This window comes from Ctenopharyngodon idella, chromosome 5 (assembly GCF_019924925.1).
Source record: "Ctenopharyngodon idella isolate HZGC_01 chromosome 5, HZGC01, whole genome shotgun sequence".
NCBI classification, from domain to species: domain Eukaryota; kingdom Metazoa; phylum Chordata; class Actinopteri; order Cypriniformes; family Xenocyprididae; genus Ctenopharyngodon; species Ctenopharyngodon idella.
In genome coordinates this window covers 10895382-10921792 of record NC_067224.1, presented here as the reverse complement: position 1 = coordinate 10921792, position 26411 = coordinate 10895382, and the positions used below count along the sequence as shown (strand labels likewise).

General features: G+C 37.1%; 2 protein-coding genes across 3 annotated transcripts in view; one reads left to right on the top strand and one right to left on the bottom strand.

The window, feature by feature from the left end:
- LOC127512658 (segment polarity protein dishevelled homolog DVL-2-like) overlaps window positions 1–21800 on the bottom strand; it is a 73369-nt gene extending 51569 nt beyond the window's left edge. For both annotated transcript variants that reach the window (XM_051893783.1, XM_051893785.1), the window contains exon 1: window positions 21384–21800. In XM_051893783.1, the coding sequence (XP_051749743.1) occupies window positions 21384–21544 (161 nt within the window). In that variant the 5' untranslated portion in view covers window positions 21545–21800. The remainder of the gene's footprint in view (window positions 1–21383) is intronic.
- LOC127512647 (integrin alpha-L-like) overlaps window positions 1–26411 on the top strand; it is a 343148-nt gene that overhangs the window by 302540 nt on the left and 14197 nt on the right. The window lies entirely within an intron of this gene.

Here is a 26411-nt window from a genome sequence, read left to right as displayed (position 1 = left end):
GTTGGTGACCCCTGTCATAGACCATCATGCCCCCTTGGACCAAGACACTGCATGCCAAATTTCAAGTCAATCGGACTAACGGTTGCATAGTTACAGCTGTTTTCATGTTTTTTTCAAGTTATAGCACCACCTAGTGTGCAATCGATGTGATTTTTTTTATCGTGACCAAAGATTTAGCCCCTACACATGTGTGCCTAGTTTGGTGCAAATATCTCATTTCTTTCTTGAGTGATAGCCATTTTAGTAAAAGTGGCTCCGCCCACACCCTACATTTTGGCGCCCCTTAGCAACCGTGAATCAAAATTTCAACTTTTTTTTTTTTTATAATTATTGATATTCAGACTCCAGCGAACATTTCTGCACTGGTTTGGTTCCGTTCGGGCGAAAAACCTAGGACTAGTTCACAAAAGTAGGTTTTGGACAAAATTCAAAATGGCGGAAAAATTTTCCAGGCAGAAATGAAATCGGACATATATGTTTTGTCCATCTTGAGCCAAGGATTCCAATGATATATAACACTTGATTCTAGGCCAAACAGTCTAGGAGTTATTAGCGATTTTCAACTTTTGATCGCTGTAGCGCCACCTATTGGCCGATTGGGGTCATACTCTGTCAACCTCTCCTCGAATTCTGTCCTATCATCTGACAAAGTTTCAAGTCTCTAGCACTTACGGTTTGGGCTGCACGATGCGTTTTACGGCAGAAGAAAAATAAAAAAAATCTGAGCAATTACAATAGGGTTTCAGCACTTCGTGCTTGAACCCCTAATAATAATCCTTACAATTACAATAGGGTTTCAGCACTACGTGCTTGAACCCCTAATTAAAGCTGCAAGCAGCATTTAATGGGGTTCAAGCATTTAAGGCCTTTAATAAACACATATGCGTAAAAAGATATAAAGCTTTATTTAGCAAGCATGTCACCACTTACATCACAGAGGAACAGCTATGATATATGCTAAACCAAACACAGAGAAAGAAAAGTCTTAAACAATAACACGCATGCTTACACATACACACACACCACTTATTGGCTCATTTTCATTCTGTGTCAAAATAGTGCCTGTTTTGTGTTTAAAGTACATTTTCCATGTTCACTCCATTAATTAAATGTGCCTACACACACATTTTGTTGCAGAAATGGATATTTGAAATCAATAATGAGGTAAGAAAATGCTTATTCCAGGTTTCCCCTTTAAAAATCATCATTTTCAGGTCTCAATGTAATTGTAATGTTATATTAATGTAAAAACGTACATCAAATGAACAAATGAAGTGGTAAACCTTGACAAAATGTGATTTGTAATGATATTATAAGTATTTACATAGTTTAAAAGGGATATTAAATGGCAAAACTTTGAAAAAACCTTGAAATCTTGAACTATATTAGTGGCCTTCTACTGCCATCTGGTGGCAAATGACAAATTCAGGAAATTGCCATTACAAACATAAGAACATTGTCATTCAACACATTTTTAGAGGTAGCTGTTGTCCCGATCCATCAAATTGCTTGTTTAGAGTCATGTCACACGTGCTTGCTTATTTTCAGAAAGATCTGAGCATTCTTTGAAGAGATATAGGCTTTCAGGGACACTTGGTCAAGGCCACATTTTGAAATGACCCTAATGGAAAAGTTCAACTTTTTTTGATCATTATTAAACAACAGCGTCCAGAGAATTGTACTGCATTGGTTTTATTCAGATTGAGCAAAAAACCTATGACTAGTATGCAAAAGTAGGTTTTTCAAGAAAATATTCTTGAATGAATGATTTGATTGACAAAATAAATGATGGGTAAAGAAATGTTTACTGCAAGTCTCCTTAAAGTTTCACATTACACATAATGTGGCACAATTGTCATTAATACTTCAACAGAATTTAAGTGATGAATTTTGACAAAATGTGATTGTAAACGTTATAATATTGATTTTATCAAGTCTAAATATGCATTATAGAACAATATTAGTGAGTAGTATGACAAAATGACTACTTTAACCAGCAGGTGGCAGCAAAGGACCAGTCATTGGCTCACTTTCATTTTAAAAATGGTCTGTTTTTGGTTTTGTACATTTTCCATGTTAACTCCATTAAACATGATTACACACACACACATTTTGTTGTAGATATTTGAAATACATGATAGGTAAGAAAATGCTTAGTGCAAGTCTTGTCTTTCTAACACTAGAATAATGAATGAATGAATGATGAACGGGAATTTGTTTTTGTTCGCTTATATCTCGGGAACAAGATAGTGCTCAAAGGACCCTGTTGAACGAGACCATCGCGGGGGTAGTGAGTGGTCGGGGGTGGGAGTTACGCCTGATCAAATGATTATCTTTTTGTGCTTATATCTCGAGAACGCCCAGGCCAAATCGCACCAAACTTGAATCGAATCTAGTCGGGGAAAAGGCCTTTCCAACAAGCCCTTCCAGGAGGTCCGGGAGGGCTCGGGAGTTACGGCCGTTTAAATTTGGTGGTCCCGCGTTCTAGCGATCCGCGGGGGGGACGGTTGTGGCCGCTCAAGGGCCCGGACCCAGATAGCACACATACATCTGCAAGATGTCTGTTAAAGATGACTTCATCTGGAAAACATCTGCTGTTTACAAACATCTGATAGACATCTTTTGGATGTCAGTTTTACATACATTCTAAATCATAAATATCTTAAAGACATCTTCTAAACGTCTATTTGACATCTGACAGGAAACGTCCTATAGACGTATTGCAGATGAGCAAACACTCTAAAAAATACGTCTTCCAGACGTAAACACACACCTCAAATAGACGTCTCCGAGATGTATGTGTGCTATCAGGGGAGGGGACCTTGTCATCCGAGTTTGAGCTCACGGGGACTTTCGGTTCCTGAGTTAGAAGCAAAAATGTACCGGGATTGTGACGTCATTGGCGGCCGCCATTTTAAATGGCGCCCGGTGGTTTTTGGCTAATATCTCGGCGAAAATTCAACGAATGCCTGAAATTCATAGTGTGGACATCTAGTGTGAGTTCAAGTCAATCGGAATTCATAGTGTGAATTCATAGTGTGAGTTCATCTAGACAGTTCGAATGAGCCCGGTGCTGCCTGGATTGATGGAGATTTCATTTATAATCATAGGAACATTGTCATTTTTCATCATTCTAACTGTTATAACTTCTATAACTGTTGCCCAATCTCCAAGAAATTTTTCATGCTTATTTAGAACCATATGTGGCATATGCTCAACTATTTTCGTGAAGTTCCGAGTTTTCGTTTAGGATTTATAGGCTTTTGAGTATATTTTGCCACACACATTCTCTAAATGACCCTGTTATAGCGACCTAAATGATAAAGTTCAACTTTTTTTGATAATTATTGATCTAGAGAGTCCAGAGAATTGTCCTGCACTGGTTTCGTTCCGATCGGGTGAAAAACCTAGGACTAGTTCGCAAAAGTAGGATATTTAATGAACGATTTGATTGACAGCATTGGTTCTTGAGGCAAAGTTGTTCAGAATGAGGAGATCTATCAAATGATATGCATATTGTCTGTATGTGTGAAACGCCACATGATTACAGAGACGTAAAACTCGTTAGCGCCAACTAGTGGCCAAAATTCAACATTTTTACAGACCTCTAGGACTATGAGTTGAACATGCCCACCGAGTTTCGTTCCGATCGGCCTCCGTTAACCTTGTCTAATAGGTGCTCAAAATTCATTGGCCGATGGCGGCCATGTTTTTTGAGATACGCCAATGTCCTCATAGACTATCATGCCCCTTTGGACCAAGACACTGCATACCAAATTTCAAGTCAGTTGGACTAACGGTTGCATAGTTACAGCTGTTTTCATGGTTTTTTTTCAAGTTATAGAAAAAAATAACTTGTTTACAACCTAGTTTACAATCGACGCGATTTTTTTTTTATCGTGACCAAATTTAGCCCCTACATATATGTACCGAGTTTGGTGCAAATATCTCATTTCTTTCTTGAGTTATAGCCATTTTAGTAAAAGTGGCTCCGCCCACATCCTACGTTTTGGTGCCCCTTTGCGACCGTGAATCAAAATTTCAACTTTTTTTGGATAATTATTGATATTCAGACTCCAGAGAACATTTCTGCACTGGTTTGGTTCCGATCGGGTGAAAAACCTAGGACTAGTTCGCAAAAGTAGGTTTTGGACAAAATTTAAAATGGCGGAACATTTTTCCGGGCGGAAATTAAATCGGAGATATACGTTTTGTCCGTCTTGAGCCAAGGATTCCAATGATACAAAACAGCGATTTTCAACTTTTGGTCGCTGTAGCGCCACTTATTGGCCGATTGGGGTCATACTCTGTCAACCTCTCCTCGATTTCTGTCCTATCATCTGACAAAGTTTCAAGTCTCTAGCACGGGATGCACGATGCGTTTTACGGCAGAAGAAAAATAATAAAAATCTGAGCAATTACAATAGGGTTTCAGCACTTCGTGCTTGAACCCCTAATTAAAGCTGCGAGCAGCATTTATGTTCAAGCATTTAAGGCAGTTTGCATAAAAAGGACACGTCTTATTTAGCAAGCATAACCACTGAAATCATAGAGGAACAGCTATGATATATATTAAAGCAAACACAGAGAAAGAAAAGGTTAAGGGCAATTCCAGCGTTATGGACGTGACATTTGGAGTCAAAACTTGAAATATAAACGCTCAAAGAATGCATTTAATAGCAACATATTAAACCGTCATTTAAAACATATAAAACTAAAGGAGTCCAGACATTAGAAAAATGTCAGTCTATACAATTGTTTTTTATTTTAGATGAGGGAAATATACAGCGTTACGGACGTGACAAAAAAGTCACCAAGTTTTGGGTGACAACATATTTTTTAAGAATTCTGTGAATTACACTGCGCGAACCAAAAGTAATACTGCCCACCGAATGAAGAAGGGTTGGCTCTCCACAGAGCATAAAATAATAATTTTATTTCATTTTTCGTGTTCGCATAAATGAGGAAAAAACAACGTTACGGATGTGACAGTTTTCCGTTACGGATGTGACCGGTCTGAAAGCGGCACAGAAGACCGCTTTAAAACTGCTTTAAAACTTTTACAGAGACCTCAAGCAGGCATTTAAACCACCAAATATTGAAATCTGCGATACCAGTATGGTAAGACTGCACAATTTATCAACTTTTTACTAAACTTTATACAACTTTATACTCTGTATTGCAAAAGGTAATGGAGCGTGTGCGTTGTTCATGAATCAATTTAGAGACCACGATTCTCCTTCTTACAGAACTGCTTGCTAAAATACATTGACAAATATTAATGTTTATCATAAAGCAGTTTAAAATCGCATGTTTTCCCCACAGTCAGGTGAACCGATTGACGTACACTATTGTCAATCGCAATCATGTCAGTTTTATGTTTTGTGTCTAAATGATCAAACGGATTTCGGTTAGTTTAAAGCAGAGTCTTGAGTCAAAATGATCAAACTTTATTTCAAGTCAAAATTATTGCAATCTTATTTTTATTTTGTCAGCTTGATCGCGCGGATTTTGTTATAAAATCGACTGAATTTGAAAGTTGAACCTTTTTCTTATTAAAACTAACAAAGCACAAAGAGTATTGCGATTATTGGATATGTTCTGATATATACGGTAAGCCTGAAACAGATCACAGCAATATAAAGAAGCAAAGTCATAGGATTTAATATGAAGCGTCCGTAACGGTCACGTCCGTAACGCTTATTATGATTGTTCAGAGCAACGTAGTGAAATGAATTTTTGATGCTAATATGCATAAACAATTTAGCTTTGCATATAGAGTTTCAAGTTATTTGCATTTATAATTGTTATATGACATAAACTTAATCTTTAAAACGTTACGGACGTGACAGAGCACTGAAGCGTCCTGACCTCTTTATTCCCGCCCTTATAAATTCAACAGGCAGTGCTGTTATAACAAAATGAGTGTATTTATTTCTCAGGCATGCCTCCATCTTTCTACACAATGCTTACTGTTAAAATAAAGTTTAAAAAAAGGGGGGTCTTTGATCCCTTTTTTGAAAGCAAGAAATATGGTTGGTTGAAAATTTAATTTAAGAATTGTTGCTTACCTCATATATTGTGGATAAACAAGGCAATTTTCTTAAAATTTCTGTTAGAGTACATTAATACAGTATAATACAGACCTAAATGGACAATTTAAAAAGGGTTTTGTTCTTTTGGTAAAAACTTTTTTTTTCATGGTAAGGATGACCTTTGCGTGGAATTTAAACAATAATACTTGATATATACGAAGCATGCTTAGACACACACACACATATTTCCTTGTAGATTCAGTATTTGAAATACATGAATGGTAAAGATGTTTTCTGCAAATCTCAGTAAAACATCTTTTCAGGTTTCCGTTTACTTAATGTGGCACAACTGTTAAAAGTAATACTCTAATTGAAATGTAGATGCATTTTGACAAAAAAAGTGTTAGTAAATGTTAAAATAATGATTTTATTAAGTCTACATATGAATTATAGAACAATTTTAGTGAATAGTATGACAAAATTACTATTTTAGACAGCAGGTGGTAGCAGAGGACCTCTTATTGGCTCACTTTCATTTTAACAGTGTCTGTTTTGTCTAAAGTTTAATTTACATGTTAACTCCATTAATTAAACATGCTTACAAAACACATTTTGTTGCAGAAATGGATATTTGAAATCAATAATGAGGTAAGAAAATGCAGATTCCAGGTTTCCTCTTTAAAAATCATCATTTTCAGGTCTCAATGTAATTGTAATGTTATATTACTGCAAAAACATGTCAAATGAACAAATGAAGTGGTAAACCTTGACAAAATGTGATGTGTAATGTTATTATAAGGATTTAAATAGTTTAAATGGATTATAAATGACAAAACCTTGAAAGCTTGAATTATATTAGTGGCCTTCTGCTGCCATCTGGTGGCACACAATCACAATTTAATATAGAAAAAAATATGGTTTTAAAGGTTTTTTGACAGTTATAGCGCCATCTATTGCCCGATCTCCACCATTTTTTGTGTGTGTCCTCAGAGTGTATCCATACATATGTGTGCCAATTTTGGTGAAAATATCTCATTTCGTTTTGAAGTTATAGACACTTATATATATGAGAGCATAAAAAAATGACCCATGAAAGACTTTGATTGGATTTTTTTGCCACTTCCTATCAACATTTTGACATTTGGGCTTTAATATTTAGTAAACCAACTTAGGTTCCGTGTTTCCTACGGTGGTTTCGTCTCGATCGGACAAACGGTTTTGAAGATATTCGCAAAAGTTTTTATAAGCGCTCAATCAAAACTTGGCACAAACCATAAGCCGAAACCTGGCAAGTCTGGTATCGTTGGACTCGGCAAGGATTCAGGAGTCTAAAGACATGACTCGCGTGAAAATAAGTCGACCACACCCCGTGTCGAGTTTCATGCAATTTGAAGCATGCTAAGAGTCTCAAAAGCATCCAAAATGAATATTAAAGGCTGATGCGTTGCCATGGCAACAGTGTTTAAAATATCAAAAATCCTGTCACAGGTCTACATCTGCCGTGTCTTGACATTATTCTGATTAAGTTTGAAGCAAATTGGGTAAAAATAAGAGGGTGATCTCAAAGCATTTTGAAAGTGACACACTTCCTGCTGCCAGTTGGTGGCGCTATAACTTTGACTCACAATAGTCACATCCATGTGATCAGGCTCCTACAACGAGCACACAGCTGAAGTTTGATCAAAATCAATCAATGTATGTTAAAGTTATAACACACTTCCTGCTTCCCTGTCGAGCCCCCCTGCCACGCCCGGGTACAAGCTTCTGCTCGGCCCTGATGGCCGCGGATTCTGACCCGTGTGCAAATTTTCAAGAGTTTTTGAGCATGTTAAGGGCCCCAAAACCCCCCAAAACATAGGAAAAAAAAATAATAAATATAGCTGCAAGTGGCGATGACGGGCCCAAGCCAAGCCCAAGCCACCCTGGTGGCTTCAGGGCAACTGTGTACAGCGGGCAATAGGCATTTAAATGGTTAAACAAAGGACTATGTCAAATTCACTCCACATTTACTGCATTATAAAGGTGGCGCTATACAGGCCCTCCTCCCCGCCCGTTTCTACGATTTTGCCCATTTCTACTGGTTGACATCTCTGACGTTTGTATCGAGTTTCATGCAATTTGAAGCATGCTAAGCATCTCAAAAGCATCCAAAACGAATATTAAAGTTTGATGCGTTGCCATGGCAATAGTGTTTGAGATATCAAGATTCTTTTCACAGGTCTATATCTGCTGTGTATTGACATTACACTGATGAAGTTTGAAACAAATTGGGTAAAAAAAAAAAAAAAAAAGAGGGTGATCTCAAAGCATTTTGAAAGTGACACACTTCCTGCTGCCAATTGGTGGCGCTATAACTTTGACTCACAATTTCTTCACCCTTTACAGGGCTTGGGCCCTAATAATAATCCTAAAGAAAACAATAGGGCCTTCGCCCTTTACAGGGCTTGGGCCCTAATAATAATCCTAAAGAAAACAATAGGGCCTTCGCCCTTTACAGGGCTTGGGCCCTAATAATAAATATAGCTGCAAGCAGCGATGACGGGCCCAAGCCCGGTGGCACTGCCACCCTGGTGGCTTCAGGGCAACTGTGCACAGTGGGCAATAGGCATTTAAAATGGTTAAAGAAAGGACTATGTCAAATTCACTCCACATTTACTGCACTATAAGGTGCCCCTCCTCCCCGCCTGTTTCTATGGCTTTGCCCATGTCTACTGGATAACAATCCTGACGTATGTATCGAGTTTCATGCAATTTGAAGCATGCTAAGAGTCTCAAAAGCATCCAAAGCGAATATTAAAGTTTGATGCGTTGCCAAGGCAACAGTGCTTGAGATATCACGATTCTTTTCAAAGGTCTACATCTGCCATGTTTTGACATTATTCTGATGAAGTTTGAAGCAAATCAGGTAAAAATAAGAGGGTGATCTCAAAGTATGTTGAAAGTGACACACTTCCTGCCGCCAGTTGGTGGCACTATAACTTAGACTCACAATAGTCATATCCGCATATTTTTTTGTAATTAAAAAATAAATTAAAATATGTTTATTTATAATATTTGTATTATTATATAAATATATATTTGAAATAAAGGGTGTATATTTATAAAATAAGGGTGTATATTCCCTTCTTTGTCCTTACTTTAATCCCTCACCTTGGCAATACCGTTCGAGATATCCAACATCCGTTTGCAATTTAACAATTTCAATGTCTTAGCACCAAGTTATAAAAGTTTGGTGTAAACTGTATAAATCCTGTAGGAGTAGTAGTATAAAACTGATAGCATGATTTTTCAAAAAATCCACATTCAAACCAAAATAGCAGACTTCCTGTTGGTCGGAGCTAATGAGTGTAAATTAGAAAATTGTCCGGCTTAATGAGAAAAAAACATGTACCAAGTTTGGTGACTGTAGGTAAAACTAACCCCCCAATTTTGCAAAAGGTGGCGCTATAGAGGCCCTCCTCCCCGCCTGTTTCTAGGCTTTTGCCCATGTCTACTGGTTGACATCTCTGACGTGTGTATCAAGTTTCATGCAATTTGAAGCATGCTAAGAGTCTCAAAAGCATCCAAAATGAATAGCCTATCAAAGTTTGAAGCGTTGCCATAGCAACAGTATTTGAGATATCACAGTTCTTTTCACACGTCTAAATTCACCATGTCTTGACATTATTCTTTTTTGAACAATTTGTTTATTGAGATGTAACAAATTATGCCAATATATTACAACATTATACAATAAAATAGTTAGATCTCTTTTTACATAACAATAAAATAAATGACAATAAAGGAAAAACACGAACTAACAAAAAATAAATAAATTAATAAATAATGATAATAATAAATAATAATAATAAAAAAAAAGGCACAGGTCAGTTCAGATACAGACTAAGAAGAATTGAAAATAGTCATACAAGAAGCAAGTCATATAAAAAGGGGTAATTTAACAGTAAATGGTTAAATGACTAACGGTTTGGTAGCAATAAAATGTGGGTGGAAATACATTGAGAATCAAGATATTTTATCTCTTTCAACCTCACTCATTATATTACTAAAATCTGAGTTGGAGATAAAGAATATAAAGGGTTTCCAAATATTCTCAAATAAGGACAATTTACCTTTTAAAATATACGTAATCTTTTCCATTGGCAAACAAAAAGACATATTATTAATCCACTGTACGACAGATGGCCTTTCCACTTTTTTCCAATACATAGCTATTAGACGCTTTGCTTGAAGTATACACGTCAATAAGTTTACGAGTGCTGCTACGGTGTACAATATTTTCAGGAAAAATTCCCAAAATAAAAATTTCTGGATTCATTGGAAGATTAACAGATACCATCTGAAAAATAAGTGAAACTACCTCTTTCCAAAACTCCTGCACCATAGGACAACCCCACATGCAGTGCAAAAGTGTGCCTTTATCAGATGTGCATTTAATGCATGTGTCTGGAGTGTTATGACAAATTTTGTTTAACCTAACTGGAGTAAAATACGTTCTCATAATCCAGTTGTACTGTATCAATTTAAGATTACTGTTAATAGTTTGCGCTTGAGATTTTATACATATTTTTTTCCCATATATCTAAGGAAATGTTCATTTTTAAATCTTCTCTCCAGGGGATCAATTTGGATTCTGAAGATTCTTTAGAGTATGACTCTAATAATTTATAAAACATTGATATTAAGCCTTTAGATTGGGGTGACTTTGATAGTAAAATTTCAGAAATAGAGAAGAAACATAGCTCCTAAATTGAAGGAATTTAAAGAAATGTTTTTTGGGAATATCAAACTGTGCCACAATCTCTGCAAAGGACATTTAGTCATTTCCTATATAAAAATCCTCAATTTTTTGCAGTCCTTTATCATACCATAGCTTAAATCCTGAGTCTGATCTAACTGGTTTAAAACTCATTTCCCCATATTGGGGTAAAACATGGTAAAGTATTTGTCCGACCTAAATAATTATGCACATCACACCAGACTTAAATTGTATTAATGAGAATAGGATTAAGAGATACAATATCTTTGCCTTTACGGAGAGTTTTGAAATCTGCCGAATAAAGATAAAAATTAAAGGGTAATTTTGACTTTATAAAAAAAGATTCAATGTCCAACCAAGATGGGCGGGGTTCCGAAGAAAAATGGTATAAAATAGATCTCAACTGCGCTGCCCAATAATACCACTGTAAATTAGGAAATTGGAGAACACCCCTATTGTATGGTAAGTATAATAGTGGCAGACGAACTCGAGCTTGTTTATTATTCCAGATAAAATCAGTGAATAGTTTCCGAAGTGACATAAAAAATGAGGGTGGAGGACACAGAGGAATGTTTTGAAAGAAATATAGTATTTTAGGTAATATGCTCATTTTTATTGCATTTATATGTCCAATTAGCGATATGGGTAGACTTTTCCATCTGTCAATGAATTTGGAGATATTGTTTAAAAGGGGTTGGTAATTTTCTGAGGAAATATAATCTACATTGGCTGTGATTTTAATTCCTAAATAAGTAAAGGAGTCTACTATATTAAATTGAGTAACAGCTGGTAGTTGACTATCATCCTTATTCAATAAAAGAATACATGATTTAGACTGATTAACTTTATAACCAGAGAAGTTACCAAAATTTGAAAGAAGTTGTATTAGGGAAGGAATGGAGTGGGCCAAACTTGTTAGGTATAAGATGACATCATCTACATACAAAGAAATACATATATCTGTTGTGTTTAATCTGATGCCTAGTATGTTACAAGGAGACCTTATTGCTATAGCAAGAGGCTTGATTGCTAAGACAAAAAGAAGAGGTGATAGAGGGCATCCTTGACGAGTGCCCCTTTGGATATTAAAAGCCCTGGAGACTGTACTATTAGTAAGTACTTCAGCCATAGGATGCGTGTAAAGTATCTTAATCCATTTACGGAAAATATCTCTAAACCCAAATCTTTTCAGGACCTCAAATAGATAGGGCCATTCCACCCTGTCGAAGGCCTTTTCAGCATCCAGGGACAGAATGGCCATATCAGAAGCTCCCTTTTTAAGAAATAAAATGTTAAGCAGAGTTCTAACATTATGGAGACCTTGCCTGCCTTTAATAAATCCATTTTGATCTTGATGTGTTATATTGGGTAAAAGTGCCTCCAACCTCCTTTGCTAGAATTTTACTCAGTATCTTAACATCTGTGTTAAGTAATGAAATTGGCCGAAATGATTCACATTTAGTATTTATTTTATTAGGCTTAGGAAGTAGTGTAATTAGAGCATTTCTTAAAGAGTCTGGGAGCACACCATTTTCAAAGGATTCTTTAAACATTTCTAAAATTGGTGGGACAAGTTTTCTTTTAAATTTCTTGTAAAAGTCTACGTTAAGACCGTCTGGTCCCGGTGTTCGACCCACCGTTAAACTATCAATAGCCTCTATAATTTCTTCTTCTGTTATATCTATGTCCAGGGACAATTTTGCCTCTTCAGAAAGACTAGGTATGGATAGACTATCCAGAAAGGTTGTTTGTGCAACATTGTATGAATATTCAGAGGTGTATAAAGACTCAAAAAAGCATTTAAAAGTATTGTTTATTTTAGCCGGGTCACTGGTGATATTCCCCTTATTATCTTCAATAGAATTTATTGTTCTTTCAGATTGATTTTGTTTAATTCTCCAAGCTAACAATTTCCCCGCTTTTTCACCTTGATCATAATAATTTTGCCTTAACATCATAAGACTGGCGGCTGCTTTTTTGGCAGATAATTCATGGTATTTAGTTCTAAGAGTTAACAGTTCTTGATAAATGGTTAAATCATCTTTATCTGATAAGTTTTTTTTTAAAGAAGTTTAATTTTTGTATCGAGTGTAGCAAATTCTTTTTTGTAGCCTTTTGATTTACTGCTTGTGACACTTATAAGAACACCTCTAATGAAAACTTTAAAAGCTTCCCATCTGATACAGTCTGAGGTTTGTGTTGTGTTAATATCAAAATACATTTCTATCTGTTGTGCGATATTATTACAAAATTTTTCGTCTAGGAGCCATTTAGGGTAAAATCTCCATATTGGAGGATTACCTAATAACGTAGGGTCATTATAAGTAAATAATATAGGGGCATGATCTGAAATTACTATTGTATCATAAAGGCAATCAGTTATATATGACATAATTGTTGCTGAAATCAGAAAATAATCAATTCTGGAATAAGACTGGTGTGTTCTAGAAAAGCAAGAGTACTGAATATCCTTAGGATGTAACTGTCTCCATATTTCTAATAGGTTTAAGTCCTTTATAAAATAATGAAGGGTCTTTCTGGTCTGTCTATGTGACTGATCAATGCCAGAAGAACGATCTCTAATTGGGTCCAGTGTACAATTGAAATCCCCACCAATTACATAAAACCCAGCAAGGCTGGATAAAGTCAGAAAGAGGTTACTATAGAATTTTGGGATGTCCTCATTGGGGCCATAAACATTGACAAGAATCAGTGATTTAGATAATAAAGTCCCTTGAACAATTAAATATCTTTCTGATGGATCCTGTACTGTCTACTTGAAATGGAAGTGATTTATGGATCGTTGTAATAACACCTCGTGCTTGAGAACTAAATGAAGCTAAAAACACTTGACCAGGCCATCTATTACGTATTCTACATATGTCTTTAGACATTAAATGTGTTTCCTGGAGAAAAACAATTTTAGATTGTAGCTGCTTTATCCTAGTCACTACTTGTTTAATTTTAGTAAAAGTATGCAGCCCCCTACAATTCCAAGAAATGAACTTAACCCCAATAATCCCTGTCATATCTTATTGTACTACATAATACAATATTCTAATTAGTTTTAAAACAGAAAATCACCTGTACCTTGTGACAGTAAAAAGTAAAACTAAAAAACGACATAATTGAAAACACTAACCAATAAAAACGTTTAAACACTACAACTGTGAGTTGCCGAGAACCACCAGCAAATCCACACACTACTTTACTTCTAACTTCCCCCATCTAAATGGTACGATAAATCGCATCCCACCTGAGCTCCGCTGAAATTACCTTATCCCCTTATAAGAAATATGTCTTATTGATAGTCATCCGTTATACACATATTCCTGAGTGTGAACAAATCGTTAAAATAATGTCTCAAAATTACATATTCGTTAGAAAGACGTCAACTTCGGATGGAGTTTGAATGACGTGAGATTGGCCATTGACAGTCACCCGAAGGCGCGCTGGAAAGATGAATCCATACTGTAGGCCCTTAGCTCGCAGCTTCTTCTTGACTTCATCGAATTGTCTCCGTTGCTTGTTTACTTCAGCAGAAAGGTCTGGGAAAAACATGACTCGGTGGTTTTGGAACAGCACGTCCTTCTTCACTCTGGCCACATTCATTACACGCTCTTTGTCTCTGTAATCCAAGAACATCGCAATCATCACTCTCGGCGTTGAATTCCTGTCCGTAACAGATACCATCTCCAGTTCCTTTGGTCTGTGAAATGCGTTCCTCCGTCTGCGTCAATCTTCCGAAACACTCCGCAACGTCTTGACATTATTCTGGGCCCGTATGTATAAAACTTCTCAGAAATGCTTTTAAGAATAGTCTTAAGTTTTGACTTAAGTGTCAAAAAATTCTTAGTAAAGAGTAGGACTTTTCTAAGAGTAGGAGACTTTTATAAAGAAGCTAAAAGCAACTATTAGTAAAGTATAAGACCGATTCTTAAGTGCTGACTGAAGTCGCACTTAAGTGTTGTGAACTAGGACTACAATGATGTCAACTCAAAATGGCTGTCCTCAACCTCTGAATCAGCCAATAGCGAGCCTGCAAGGGTGAAGTCACAGCAGCATGACACCAATCATTTAATGTTATTATAAAAAAAATAATAATTGAAAAAGACACTGAAACATTTAATATTTTAATTTATTTTTAAAAATAGCTTTGCACTGTGCAAAATTATCACAAATTAGTATTGATGGTGTGGAATCTTTTTCTATTGATATATGTCTCCTCATTTACAGTTAGAGCAATGATGTGAACATGAGTTCCATCAATGGCTCCAGCAACTCCAGGGAAGCCCACTATCAACATAAAAGTGGCTTGCTTTTGCCGCATGGTTTGATGGTCAGTTGGAAAGTCAATGAACTGCCATAGAGTAGTGGCCAAATGTGATGTCCAGCCATATGACAATTGACATCCTCAACCTTAATTCAAATATTTTTTAAAAATGTGTTAAAACATGTAAGCATATCGTGTAGCTGTGCTTGGAGTCAATTGTTTCATGTGTGATAATGAAATGAAATTTCAAATTATTTCAAATTATTTTTGGACAGGCTGTCATGCAAAGTAATTCTGAACACATGTATTAAAAAAATAAAAAAATAAAAAAAGAGAGAACCAATGAAATATTAAAACTGATTATGTTGTAGTCAACGTCATATTTTAAAACATTTAAATAATATAAACATAAAAATAAAAATATTTTCATATTTTGATGGTTTAAGCAAAATTGTAGGGTCATTTAAAAAAAAAAAAACTTTGCACATCAATTTTGGCCACTATGTTTGGTGTGGTAAGTTTACACAATACTAAAGAGCTCAAAAGAATATCACTGCAATGAAGGTTTATGACTGGGCAAGCGCTTTAGAACCGCGTTTATATTAGAAAAGCTTTCCAGCGCTGGAGAGAGCTAAGCAGGAAGGCCTGAAAACAGATGAGGAGGCTGCTTTGATTCCTTCTCATGTAATTAACACTAGGTTTTGATTGTCTGGAGCTGCTGTTCTGTTGGCGATTAACAACAAACTCTTGTTTGTATTTACTCTAGTGTACTGTACGTTAATTTTTTGTGCTTCCTTGTCGTTCGTTCATCATCTGCGCTTTGTTTTTCATGTAGCATTTTGTTGCGCGTCAGCTGTGATAAACAGACATTCACTCTCGTATTGCGTGTGCAACAGCGGCCAAATAGTGAGAGTTGTGCAGTTAAACTACTGCACACTGACGCCCGCTAGAGCAGAGGTGTTTAGCGTCATTGTTAGTGCACTCGCCTCGCATGCCAACAGCGTTCGGGCCGGGGTTCGAGACCGACTCGGAGCAGGGCGATTAGTATTGGAGTGTGAGTTTTGGAGGCAGCGCAATGAAGAGAGGGGTGTGTTTGTTTGGGTTGATTTCAAATATCAACAGTGTTCAACAACGAATTTGAGAAATCGCATACAGCACCTTTAAATGTATTAAAATGCATTAAACATTAATTATTAAGTAATATTTATTACTTTTATTACATTTATTTAAAGTTATTACATTTCTTGTTAGGTCAGTTACAAAAAGAATTGACAAGTTTATATCATAACTCCAATACATCATATCTTCATTGGAAAGCGTGTCTCTTCTTTGCTGCCATCTTGTTACTCTTAACTAGGTTAAGAGACCTCTCCAGCTCTCTTAAATAATTTAGGAGCTAAGACCTAGTCTTGACACTTAAGAATAAGTATGATTCATAAAGGTTCCTAAGTCTAAGAATAAGAGTAAAATTACGTCATTCTTAGAATTTTGACACACTTAAGACTAAAATTTTACTCTGAGCAGCTTTATACATACGGGCCCTGAAGTTTGAAGCAAATCGGGTAAAAATAAGAGGGTGATCTCAAAGCATTTTGAAAGTGACACACTTCCTGCTGCCAGTTGGTGGCACTATAACTTTGACTCACAATAGTCACATCCATGTGATTGGACTCATACAACGAACACACAGCTGAAGTTTCATCAAAATCAATGTATGCAGAAGTTATAACATATTTCCTGTTTCCCTTTTCTCGCCATAAATTAATTGCCTCGCCATGACCAAACCACTCGAGATATCAAAAATCTGCTGGCAATTTTACATCCTCAATGTCTTGACTTCATGCTGACGGAGTTTGGTGGTGATCGGATTAAGTGCCTAGGAGGAGTATATCAAATTCCAGAGCATGCGTTTTTCAAACAACCCATAATAGCCGACTTCCTGTTGAGCTGGCGTATAACTTAGAGCACGAAAGTTGTTAGGCCCGATGAGGTCTATGTGTACCGAGTTTTATAGTAATACGTGCAAGCGTTTGATATATGGACCAAGTTTTCAGACCCCATTCAAGGGGGCGCTGTCGAGCCCCCCGCCACACCCGGGTACCAGCTTCTGCCTGGCCCTGATGGCCGACGATTCCAAAGTGTGTGCCAATTTTCAAGAGTTTTTGAGCATGTTAAGGCCCCCCAAAAGCCCCGGATATTAGAAAAAAAAAATAATCCTTAGAAAAACAATAGGGCCCTGCGCCTTAGGGGCTTGGGCCTTAATTGACTGAGCAATTACAATAAGGTCCTCACACCATCAGTGCTCGGGCCCTAAAAATAGAAAAATAGATAGAAGGACTAAAAGAGACTGTTGATTTCATCTGTGCAGAGGTAAAAGACTTGAAGATTAAGAACTGCATGAGAACTGCATACGAGAGCTGGAAGGGTACCACAGGAGATGGAACCTGAAGTTGTATGGAGTCCCTGAGAAAGCAGATCAGAACATACAAGCTGAAGTTCATATTTGTCAGGAGGTGCTACCTGAGGGAAAGATCAAGCTTCCAGATGTGATCGATACTGTTCATTGTTTAGGTTCAAGAATGCACACTGACAAGCCGAGGCCTGTAATTCTCCAATTCACCAGCAGAGTGCACCGTGACGCAGTTTGGAAGGTTGCTAGAAACAACTCATACCTGCGTGATAATAAACTACGCTTTGCTGGAGATTTCTGTGAGGAAGACAGAGAGAGGAGAAAAAAAGCTGTGGCCTGCAGTTAAAAGTGCGAGGAATGCAGGAAAAAAGGCGTACTATGGCAGAGCCCAAGCATTTGTTGAAGGCAAAGAAATCATTCTGCCACCTTAATGGTCATCTTTGAAGTTTGTCATCCTGCGGCTGGTTAGTCCAGGGTCTTTTGTTGCACATCGGTCCATGTACTTTGGATTTTGTGCCTTACTTTCCTTTTAAGTATAGTTCAAAACCTTTTGTCTGGAACTTGTCAAGATGTTATATGATAAGTTGGTTCACTTAACACTGACACTTGTTCTAAGTGCAGAGTTTGGGGCGTTCCCTTTTCTGCTCTAAACTTTTGATGTAAGGTCATAGCCTATTTGTTTCTACAGTTCTTTTTTATATTAATTTGTTTTTGACGTTGTCTTTGTTTGTTGTTGTCCTTTTTTTTTCTCTTTTCTTTTTTTATTTGTACTACATTGTGACTGCTTTGTCTATATAATGTTCTTAATAAAAAAATAAAAATAATTACAGCTGCAAGCAGCATTTACTGGGGTTCAAGCATTTAAGGCCTTTAAGCACATAAAAAGGTATTATATTTTATTTAGCAAGCATGTAAGCACTTAGATCATAGATGGAAAATACCATTTACAGCCAATACAGGCAATTCAGTAAGGAAAAACATGTTTTTTAAAGGTTTTTTGAGTTATAGCGCCACCTATTGCCCGATCTCCACTACTTTTTTTGGGTGTCCTCAGAGTGTGTCAAAACATATGTGTGCCAATTTTGGTGAGAATATCTCATTTCGTTTTGAAATTAAAGACACTTATATATATGAGAGCATAAAAAATGACTCGTGAGCGACTTTGATTGGATTTTTTTCCCCCTTCCTATCAAAATTTTGACATTTGGGCTTTAACATTTAGTTAATCAACTTACGTTTCATGTTTCCTACGGTGGTTTCGTCTCGATTGGACTAACGGTTTCGCACAACCGTAAGGCGAAACCTAGCATGTTTGGTATCATTGGACTCGGCAAGGATTCAGGAGTCTAAGGACGTGACTCTCATGAAAATAAGCCGACCACACCCACAGTTATATACATTTTCAGCTAAAACCATTAAAAACATATGTTTTTTTAAAGGTTTTTAACAGTTATAGCGCCACCTATGGTCTGATCTACACAAAAATTGGCGTGAAGTTCTGAGATTTCATTTAGGCTTTATAGGCTTTTGGGTATATTTAGCCATGCCCATTTTCTAAATGACCCAGTTATAGTGACCCAAAGTGTAAAGTTCAACTTTTTTTTGATAATTATTGATTTAGAGAGTCCAGAGAATTGTCCTGCACTGGTTTCGTTCCGATCGGGTGAAAAACCTAGGACTAGTTCACAAAAGTAGTTTTTTTTTTTTTTTACATATTTGCGAATAATTTATGAACGATTTAATTGACAGCATTGGTTCTTGAGGCAAAGTTGTTCAGAATGAGGAGATCTATCCAATGATATGCATATTGTGTGGATCTGTTAAACACCACGTGATTACTGAGGCGTAAAATCTCATTAGTGCCAACTAGTGGCCGATTTCTTTCAAAATTCTTACAGACCTCTAGGCCTGTAAGTCGAACATGCCCACCGAGTTTCGTTCCGATCGGCCTCCATTAACCTTGTCTAATAGGTGCTCACACTTCATTGGTCGATGGCGGGCATGTTTTTTGAGATACGCCAATGCCCTCATAGACTATCATGACTATCACACTGCACTTCAAATTTCAAGTCGATCGGACTAACGGTTGCGTAGTTACAGCTGTTTTCATGTTTTTTTCAAGTTATAGCACCACCTAGTGTCCAATCGACGCAATTTTTTTATTGTGACAAAAGATTGAGCCCATACACACGTGAACTGATTTTGGTGCAAATATCTCATTTCTTTCTCGAGTTATAGCCATTTTAGTAGCAGTGGCTCCGCCCACATCGTACGTTTTGGCACCCCTTGGCGACCGTGAACCAAAATTTCGATAATTATTGATATTTAGACTCCAGAGAACATTTCTGCACTGGTTTGGTTCCGATCGGGTCAAAAACCTAGGACTAGGACTATTTCGCCCGCATATTGTCCGCCTTGAGCCAAGGATTCCAACCATATAAGACACTTGAGCCTGGGCCTAGTCGGGGAGAGTCTTGGTGACATTGTAGGCGGTATGAATACTACCAGCCCTCAAAGTTTCAAGTCTCTATGACTTACGGTTTGGTCTGCATGATCACTTTTAGGGGAGAATGCTGATCCTTGGAAAATTGAACAATTACAATAGGGTTTCAGCGCTACGCGCTTGAACCCCTAAAAAAAATAACGAGCTCAAGCTCCTCTGCTTAGTTCATTTGCATTTAAAGGGACACACAAAAACGGAGCGTTTTTGCTCACCCTCAAAAAGTGACAAATTTAACATGCTATAAAACCTGTGTGGGTATTTTGGGCTAAAACTTCACATACACACTCTGGGGACTTATATTACATCTTGTAAAAATGGCATTATACAACCCCTTTAAAATCAAGAAAGACTAAAAGTAAAAAAAAGTTTCTCTCTCTCTCATATAAATATGAATGTGTGTGTGTGTGTGTGTCAAATATAATACAAATATAGACAACAATTGCAGGCTTTGTTTGTGTAGATGGAGGGGAAACTGATGGTGACATGTCATGTGCAGCATCACTGGTGTGTGTCAACAGCTGCTCTAAACCCACATTCCCCTCAGTCACATTAACTAGAGTCCTAAATATCTACACTTTCTTACAGTAAACACTTAGGGGATTTTCCTACTACAAACATGCACACCTTAGTTATACTCTTAGAAACTTAGTTTTTACCTTTGAGATTACCTTAAAAAAAAAAAAGACAAATAGCCTAAACATTTAGTTGCCAAACTAGCAGAAATTGCTGTGAAATTAAATCTTAGCACTCATTCTGTATGGGTGCCATGTGTGATTAATGCGATAAAAGAAAAAATTTAATTAAAAAAATTATGGGTTTCGGACATGGTATTGTGATACCACGAAATGAATGCCATGTTTAATGTTTTTTGTTGTTGTTGTTGTTGATATGATATACTTACAAAACTGTACTGTGGCTGTACCACGGTGCAGTGATTGTATGACATGGTAATATCATGGTGCTTTGGCATATACCATTGCACTCCAATTCGTGTATCATGGTAGTCCAAAAACCATGGTAATCTTTTTAAGCATAATTCCATGCATGTTGTTTGCACGTGGAACTTTACCATAATAACACAGATTATGAGACATGGCATAGTACTGACATTTTTTGAATATGTATTATGCGACTAACACTGTATTTTTAGGTACATTTGAGAACCATGATTACTGATTCCGTACAGAAGAAGGTAAGAGAAGGTAAAATAATAGTACCATGTATTTTTTACATGTACCATGTTGTTCTTTACCATGTAAATATCATGGTGTATGGTAATCATTTACCACTGTAGTAAATTCCCAAATACTTTAGAATTACCATCTGATACAATCGCTGAACCATGATACAACTACACTCGAAACACCTTGAAAAGAGGATGCGCGGTTACGGCCGCAACTCACCCGAAGTCCTGATCCATGGATTTGAAGAAGAACTTGTAGTTAGGTTTATTGAGGACTTGTTTAAAGTCCAACAGTGTGATTTCTTCCGAAGAGATGGGAATCTTTACCAGGTACGGCGTCTCCTCCTCGTCTATATGATATATTATTTTGGTTTCCGCCATTTCCTCGGTAGTTTTTTCTCCTTCGTTCGGACAAAACTAACTTTCCAGACGGATTAGCTGGGCAGCATTTAAAATTCAAGGTACAAACGATCTTTCCGTTTCCCTCGCGATCATTTTTAAACATCCGTGGTAAAGGTTTCTACTAACTCCAGCATAAACCGTATTCCTGATGTACTCCTTTTGTTGTTGTTAAATTCTCCAGATATACATTCACGGTGTTCCCTAACTTTTCCAGCAAATACAGGGTGGGGGGCGTTAGCCAACGCGGCGTTATGACGTTTAGCAAGAGCGTGAAACCCCCTTTCACCCTCCCCCATCATTAATCCAATGCCCCATTATAAACGCCCTCCTCTAAAATTTTGATCAAGCTACAGTGCACCCTAAAGTTTGTAGCTGAATACCATGAACAAAAATCAACAGGCTAAAGAACACTTACACAAGGAACTTTTGCCAGTGGTTTAAATATATCATAGTAAAAACAACTAGCCAAACTAATTAAAGTTCAAGCATTATTAAAGACAAGTAAACACTCAATAATTAAAAATGAACAAATAAACAAATTAGCAATCACACAAATAAATACAACTGATCAAAGATACAATTGAAATTAAAGCTGCAAGCAGCATTTACCGGGGTTCAAGCATTTAAGGCCTTTAAGCACATAAAAAGGTATTATATTTATAGCGCCACCTATTGCCCGATCTACATCACTTTTTTGGGGTGTCCTCAGAGTGTGCCCCTGCATATGTGTGTTAATTTTGGTGAAAATATCTCATTTCGTTTTAAAGTTATAGACACTTATATATATGAGAGTATAAAATATGACCCAAGAACGTCTTTGATTGGATTTTTTTGCCAGTTCCTATCAAAATTTTGACATTTGGGCTTTTATGTTTAGTTAATCAGATTAGGTTCCGTATTTCCTACGGTTGTTTAGTCTCGATCGGACTAACGGTTTCGAAGATATTCGCAAAAGTTTTTTAAGCGCTGAATCTCAACATTGCACAAACCATAAGCCGAAATCTGACAAGTCTAGTATCGTTGGATTCAGCAAGGTTTCAGTAGTCTAAGCACATGACATGTGAAAATGAGTCGACCACACCCAAAGTTATACACATTTTCATCCAAAACCATTAAAAACATATTTTTTAAAGCTTTTTAACAGTTATAGCGCCACCTATGGTCCATTAACCTTGTCTAATAGGTGCTCAAACTTCATTGGCCGATGGCGGCTTTTCTTTTTTAGATACGCCAATGTCCTCATAGACTATCATGCCCCTTTGGACCAAGACACTGCATACCAAATTTCAAGTCAATCGGACAAACGGTTGCATAGTTACAGCTGTTTTCAGGTTTTTTTCAAGTTATAGCGCCAGCTAGTGTCCAATCGACGCGATTTTTTTATTGTGACCAAAGATTGAGCCCCTACACATGTGTACCGAGTTTGGTGCAAATATCTAACTTCTTTCTTGAGTTATAGCCATTTTAGTAAAAGTGGCTCCTCCCATTATGGAGATTTTTATGCCCCTTAGCGACCGTGAATAAAAATTTCAACTTTTTTTTCATAATTATTGATAATCACACTCCAGAGAACATTTCTGCACTAGTTTGGTTCCAATTGGGCAAAAAACCTAGGACTAGTTTGCAAAATTCAAAATGGCAGAAATGTTTTCTAGAAATCGGAGATATACATTTTGTTCGTCCTGGGCTCAGCTTTCCAATGATATAAGACACTTGAGTCTGGGAGAAACGGTCTAGGAGTTATGAGCCATTTCGCACATTTGATCGCTGTAGCGCCACCTATTGACCGATTTTGACGATTCCAAGTATCTGAGTAGCGATATATATGGATATATGGATATTTGAGAACAATGATTAGGTAAGAAAATGCTTATTCCAGGTTTCCCCTTTAAATATCATCATTTTTAGTCTAAATGTAATTGTAATGTTATATTATTGCAAAAACATACAACAAATGAAGTGGTAAACCTTGACAAAATGTGATTTGTAATGTTATTATAAGGATTTATGTAGTTTAAAAGGGATTTTAAATGACAAAACCTTGACAACTTGAAAGCTTGAACTATATTAGTGGTCTTCTACTGCCATCTGGTGACACAAAATTACAGTTTCAGGCAATTTACAGAGGCAAAATATGTTTTTTAAAGGTTTTTAGACAGTTATAGCGCCATCTATTACTCGACCTCCACCTTTTTTGGGGGGGGTGTCCTCAGAGTGTGTCCATACATATGTGTGCCAATTTTGGTGAAAATATCTCATTTCGTTTTGAAGTTATAGACACTTATATATATGAGAGCATAAAAAATGACCCATGAAAGACTTTTTTTTGCCATTTCCTATCAAAATTTTGACATTTGGGCTTTAACATTTAGTAAACCAACTTAGGTTCTGTGTTTCCTACGCTGGTTTCGTCTCGATCAGACTAACGGTTTTGAAGATATTCGCAAAAGTTTTTTAAGCGCTAAATCACAACGTAGCACAAACCAAAAGGCAAAACCTACCATGTTTGGTATCGTTGGATTCGGCAAGGATTCAGGAGTCCAAAGACATGACTCCCGTGAAAATAAGTCGACTACATCCAAAGTTATATGCATTTTCATCTAAAACCATTAAAAACATATGTTTTTTTAAAGTTTTTTCACAATTATAACGCCACCTATGGTCCAATCTACACAAAAATTGGCGTGCTTCTTTAGAGTTATATGCTACATGAGCTCACCTATTTCGTGAAGTTCTGAGTTTTCATTTAGGCTTTATAGGTGTTTGGGTATATTTAGCCACGCCCATTTTCTAAATGACCCTGTTACAGCGACCCAAAGGGTAAAGTTCAACTTTTTTTTGATAATTATTGATCTAGAGAGTCCAGAGAATTGTCCTGCACTGGTTTTGTTTCGATCGGGCGAAAAACCTAGGACTAGTTCGCAAAAGTAGGTTTTTCACATATTTGCGAATAATTAATGAACGATTTGATTGACAGCATTGGTTCTTGAGGCAAAGTTGTTGTTCAGAATGAGGAGATCTATCGAATGATATGCATATTGTGAACCACCACATGATTACAGAGGCGTAAAACTCGTTAGCGCCAACTAGTGGCCGATTTCTTTCAAAATTCTTACAGACCTCTAGGGCCATGAGTCGAACATGCCCACTGAGTTTCGTTCCGATTGGCCTCCGTTAACCTTGTCTAATAGGTCCTCAAACTTCATTGGCCGATGGCGGCCATGTTTTTTGAGATACGCCAATGTCCTCATAGATTATCATGCTCCCTTGGACCAGGACACTGCATGCCAAATTTCAAGTCAATTGGACTGGTCAGGTGGCTATAGCCACAGGGATATTAAATGACAAAACCTTAAAATCTTGAAATCTTGATCTATATTAGTGGCCTTCTACTGCCATCTGATGGCAAATGACAATTTCAGGAAATTGCCATTACAGAACATTGTCATTCAACACCTTTTTAACTGTTCTATTTTACCTGGGAACTTGAGTTCAGGTTTAACACTGGACTTCTCAGATGGCGAAGAATCAGGTTCCATGGGAGCACGAGGTTTCTCAGGTTTAGAACTGGGTTCCTCAAAAGGGAGGGATGAACTGGGTTCCATACGAGTACTAGGTTTCTCTGGTTTAGAACTGGGTTTCTCTGAAGGACTAGAGCTAGACTTGTCAGATGGAGAGGAGCTGGGTTCCATGGGAGCAGTTGGTTTCTCCGGTTTAGAACTGGGTTCCATGGGAGCACTAGGTTTCTCAGGTTTAGAACTGGGTTTCTCAGAAGAGAGGGACAAACTGGGTTCCATAGCAACACTAGGTTTCTCAGGGTTAGAATTGGGCTTTGAGAAGAAAATACTTGTTTTCACTGTTGTCCTGATCTCCATGAAATTGCTTGTTTAGAGTCATGTCATACATGCTTGCTTATTTTCAGAAAGATCTGAGCATTCCTCGAAGAGATATCTGGCTTTAGGTGACACTTGGTCAAGGCCACATTTTGAAATGACCCTTTTATATCCGCTAATGCAAAAGTTAAACTTTTTTGATCATTATTAAACAACAGAGCCAAGCAAAAAAGGCACAACAAGCCAGCCAACATGGCTGCAGCAGTGAGCAATTAAAGACCTATTAAGATCATTTTAGGCAAAAGAGCTGAAAATTTATATACACAGTCAATTATAAAGATTTACTGGTTTATCATTTTTGACCAATAGGTGGCGCTGTGACCAAATTAATGTGGTATGGTCAGAGTGAGGTAACAATGACACTCGCTAAGGATATGACTCCCGTAAAAATAAGTCAACCAGATCAAAAGTTATAAGCATATGAAAAAAAACACTAGGTGGCGCTGGTTCGAAACTTCTCAGGCTCCTTCAGGGCCTTGTGCTGATGACCCATACCAAGTTTCGTAACGATACGCTAATGCGTTCATAAAATACAGCATTTTTGCACAAAATTAAAAATAGCCAGCCAAAATAGCTGATATGGGAATATTGGATATCATTTGACTTGGCATGATGTCCTGAATTTAAAAAGACCACCTTTATGATTTTTGGACAAACCTATCTGAAGCTACAAGCAAAAATAGCCATTTTTTTATCTCCAGACCAGTAGGTGGTGCTGCGCCGAAACTCAGCATGTAGGCTCTGGTCATGCTTGGGATAATATATAGGAAGTATATGGGTCTATCAAAAAGCTTTTGATAACTTTTTGCAATCATGGTCTGAAGATGATCTGGTTCAATTTTCATGATAATTGGAGTAATGGCCTAGGAGGAGTTCGAAAAAGTAGGTTTTTCGGATAAATCAAAATGGCGGGAAAATTTTCATGATGGAAAAGCATTCGAATCGTCTTGAGC